Source organism: Mya arenaria, chromosome 11, assembly GCF_026914265.1.
Source record: "Mya arenaria isolate MELC-2E11 chromosome 11, ASM2691426v1".
Taxonomy (NCBI): domain Eukaryota; kingdom Metazoa; phylum Mollusca; class Bivalvia; order Myida; family Myidae; genus Mya; species Mya arenaria.
This window is the reverse complement of record NC_069132.1, coordinates 19,856,234-19,860,845: the sequence shown is the minus strand read 5'-3', so window position 1 is coordinate 19,860,845 and position 4,612 is coordinate 19,856,234. Positions and strand designations below refer to the sequence as shown.

The 4,612-nt window shown below is 39.3% G+C and overlaps 1 protein-coding gene across 1 annotated transcript; it reads right to left on the bottom strand.

Annotated features, from left to right (window-relative positions):
- Positions 1-576: 576 nt before the first annotated feature.
- LOC128208393 (SUMO-interacting motif-containing protein 1-like) lies at positions 577-2,295 on the bottom strand. Its single transcript, XM_052911951.1, has one exon. It carries the CDS (start codon positions 2,293-2,295, stop codon positions 577-579), a length of 1,719 nt encoding a protein of 572 aa, XP_052767911.1.
- Between the last annotated feature and the right edge of the window lie 2,317 nt (positions 2,296-4,612).

Genomic DNA, 4,612 nt, shown 5'->3' with positions numbered 1-4,612 from the left:
CTCTTCTCCTTTTTCATTAACATCAATGATATAAACATTTCTCTGAACAAATCCTATATTTAGCCCCTCTGAAGATTGTACTTTGCATACATTTGGATAAAGCGTGAAAGAAGTTCAACTATCTTTGATGAAGTTTCTTCTTGCTTTTCAAACAACCAAATGCTATTCCATCCTGGTAAATCTAATTGTAATATGCTTTCTTATTATTATGACTGTAAACAAACCATTTATATATCGTTGTTAATGAACACTTCAACAGTTGAACAAGTCACTAGTAATACGGGTTTCGGTGTCATTTCATTATTAAAAATCAACTAAATTTGAAAGATCAAATTATTAAGGTATGTCGTAAAATTGTTTTTAAAATTACACAACTAGTATAAAATCAAGCACGACGAGTAACTCCGCCAATTCTTAATAATTTTAGATTTTGATGCCTGTCATCTGACTAAGTACTACTATTCGAACAACGCATTCAGAAATTTAGTGCTTTAAATCAATACTTTTATTGCGATTTTTAATAGCCTTTCTGTCGCCGTTATCAACCCATCCTTCGTCGATATTATCCCTTAGCTCTTAGTTGTAACATCTCCGGTCTTCACTGTTTACCCTCTTATCGTCGTTACTACCACTTCTGTCGATATGTATACCCCTCCCATCGCTTGTCGCCGTTGATAACCAACCCGTTGCCATTATTACACCATCCTTTGCCGTTGTTACGCCACACTTTGCTGCTATTACACCACATTTTGCTGCTATTACACCACACTTTGCCGTTGTAACGCCACCCTTTGCCGTTGTTACGCCACACTTTGCTGCTTTAACACCACACTTTGCCGTTGTAACGCCACCCTTTGCTGCTATTACACCACACTTTGCCGTTGTTACGTCACATTTTGCTGCTACTATACCACACTTTCCCGTTGTAACGCCACCCTTTGCTGCTATTACACCACACTTTGCCGTTGTTACGTCACACATTGATGCTATTACACCACACTTTGCCGTTGTAACGCCACACTTTGCCGTTGTTACGCCACACTTTGCTGCTTTTACACCACACTTTGCCGTTGTTACGCCACACTTTGCTGCTTTTACAGCACACTTTGCCGTTGTAACGCCACCCTTTGCTGCTATTACACCACACTTTGCCGTTGTTACGTCACACTTTGCTGCTATTACACCACACTTTGGCGTTGTTACGCCACCCTTTGCTGCTATTACAGCACACTTTGCCGTTGTAACGCCACCCTTTGCTGCTATTACACCACACTTTGCCGTTGTTACGTCACACTTTGCTGCTATTACACCACACTTTGCCGTTGTTACGTCACACTTTGCTGCTATTACACCACACTTTGCCGTTGTAACGCCACCCTTTGCTGCTATTACACCACACTTTGCCGTTGTTACGTCGCACATTGCTGCTATTACACCACACTTTGCCGTTGTTACGTCACACTTTGCTGCTATTACACCACACTTTGCCGTTGTAACGCCACCCTTTGCAGCTATTACATCACACTTTGCCGTTGTTACGTCACCCTTTGCTGCTATTACACCACACTTTGCCGTTGTTACGCCACCCTTTGCTGCTATTACACCACACTTTGCTGCTATTACGTCACCCTTTGCTGCTATTACACCACACTTTGCTGCTACTATACCACACTTTGCCGTTGTTACGCCACCCTTTGCTGCTATTACACCACACTTTGCCGTTGTTACGTCACACTTTGCTGCTATTACACCACACTTTGCCGTTGTTACGCCACCCTGTGCTGCTTTTACACCACACTTTGCCGTTGTAACGCCACCCTTTGCTGCTATTACACCACACTTTGCTGCTATTACACCACACTTTGCCGTTGTTACGCCACCCTTTGCTGCTATCACACCACACTTTGCTGCTATTACACCACACTTTGCCGTTGTTACGCCACCCTTTGCTGCTATTACACCACACTTTGCCGTTGTTACGCCACCCTTTGCTGCTATTACACCACACTTTGCTGCTATTACATCACCCTTTGCTGCTATCACACCACACTTTGCTGCTACTATACCACACTTTGCCGTTGTTACGCCACCCTTTGCTGCTATTACACCACACTTTGCCGTTGTAACGCCACCCTTTGCTGCTATTACACCACACTTTGCCGTTGTAACGCCACCCTTTGCCGTTGTTACGCCACCTGTTGCCCTCGTTTCATTGTTATCTCTACCAACTACCGACGCCGCTTTTACAGCCAACTGCATACGTATTACCAATCCCGTCGCAGTTGTTAATGCCATCGTATTGTACGTTATAACTAAATGCTAAGTATCAGGATGTGGTCCAGGGTGCCATCTCTATATTTAAGATTGAGAATGCTAATTGGTATTTTGTTTAAGTCTGAGTGATGTACATAATTTATACGATATCAACTTTAAATGCAGACCGATACCTGCACTCAGAGAGAAAACTTTTATAAAAATGTTTTAGATTAAATAGTTCTTGCTGGAACAGAACTTGGCTGCCGTCCGGCCTGATGCAACATGTATTCCTTGAAACATTAACGGTTCAAAACTTCAAAGTGATTGAATATGCAGAGGAGAAACGCGACATACATTTTGCATTGTTTAAAGCCATTGGTATTGGACTGAATTTAAAGGAAATGTATGGTTGCCATATATGTGAAATGCTAGAAATAGCATTTTTTCAAATCTGATAGAAACATTAATTAATAGTGTATAACCTCGTATGTATAATATCTTAATATCTTACCGGTTTGTGTTGGTTCTGGGCGCAAAATAAAACATGGGTAAATGAATTACCTCCTTGTTGATTTTCCCTTAGCGCGCTCCTCACCTAGCAACGCATTCAGTAAAGGTTCCAAGGGACGTCATCAGTTGTTTATTGCACTTGACGGATTAGGTGACATATTTAGAGACAATCTAAAGAATACAATATTCAATGGTTGTGTTTCGTACGCTAAAATTGATTATAAGGAAGAAAATGTTAACCGGAAATCCCCAAAAGATCATTACAAGAAAGAAAATCAGACACAAACGAAAAAAACAAGATATGCTCTGGGCTAAATATCAGGGAAGGTCGAGGAAACATGAAACTAACATATCTTGGTAACGCCTAACAGTCTTGATTTGATTGCACAATAAATCAGAACAATACTGCCAACGACCCCCAGCATCGGCTTAGCTGGTATTCTTTGTTCCATATTCTTTTAGATATATGCAATGGTCTCTCTAGGGATATGGAAACTGATTGGTTGGAATTTATTGTGGTGACGGTTATAAAAGTCATGGGAAAATGAGAACTCATATAATTATGTTTTTAAATCAAATATATCCGAAAATAACTTGAAAATCAAATCCTTGGAGGATGATAATTTGTTCTGGAAAAATACCCAAATCACATAACAAACACACGGTTTACAGATAGTCGGGCAACGACGAACTTAATTATTTGTTTTCAATTCTTGCTTGTCAATAAAAAAAATGCCATAATCTATTACCTAGGATAAAAAATATTTAAAGGAAACAAATAATATATTTTTAATTTGTACAATTCCGCGAGTGGGATAAGTCACTGATGGGAGCGTCCATCATTGTCGAAGCAATTTTTTAAGCAATAGCCAATGGGGAAAAAAAACAATGAATTTTATTTGGGCCAAAACCTTGTGAAGCATAACTTTAAAACAATGCCTGTACCTATTCCTCGCATATTTTGAGAAATGCATACGATATTTAAAAGTAAAACATTTGAAATAGTTGTTATGCCTTAAATAAACCATTGGCGCGAACCAAACATAGCTTGGTCTAGGGATGTATGCCAATAATGACCCTGATTGCATGGAGTTTTCTACTGAAGTTGGCAAAGACAATTTGGTGAAGTTTTGAGAAATTCATGGGCCGTAACTCTGAAATAAAGAATTCGATCGGCTTGTTTGTGAAACACAAATGAGAAAGTATACACATTACCGTGGTCAACTCACTTGCTAAAGGATTGGAGAGGAAATGCTTAAGAGGACAATCAAATTGAATTTGGTCAAATTTTGAAAGTTTAAGGGATAAAACTCCAGGGTAAATAGTGTGATCCGGCTGTTCATTAAACTAGATTAGCTATAAAGCACTTAAACATAATACCCAATGTATTTACAGATCGGATAACACGTGCTGATGTTAGAGAGTAGTCAATTAAATTTGGTCAAATTTCGATGTGATCTGACCGTTGATCGAACTCAGTCGAAATATTATGCCCATAAACATTGTAATCAAATTAAATATTGGACAAGAAATGCTTCAGTTAGAGAGTGAAAACATTGAAAATGGTAAATTTTTGACAAATAAAGGGTCATAATCATAAGTTAATATTGATCGAGCTAAGTCGAGATAGAACGTTCATCAAAATTGTAACACAGAATAAAAAAAATGTAAAAGAAATGCTCAGATAAAAGAGCGGATAAACTAAATTTGGTGAGCTCTTGACAGTTGAAGGGCCATATTGGGTGAACTCGTGACAGTTGAAGGGCCATATTGGGTGAACTCGCGACAGTTGAAGGGCGTGAACTCGTGACAGTTGAAGGGCCATATTGGGTGAACTCATGACAGT

Coding starts and splice junctions, on each gene's coding strand:
- LOC128208393 (XM_052911951.1), bottom strand. CDS start 2,295: ATGGCATTAACAACTGCGACGGGATTGGTAATACGTATGCAGTTGGCT.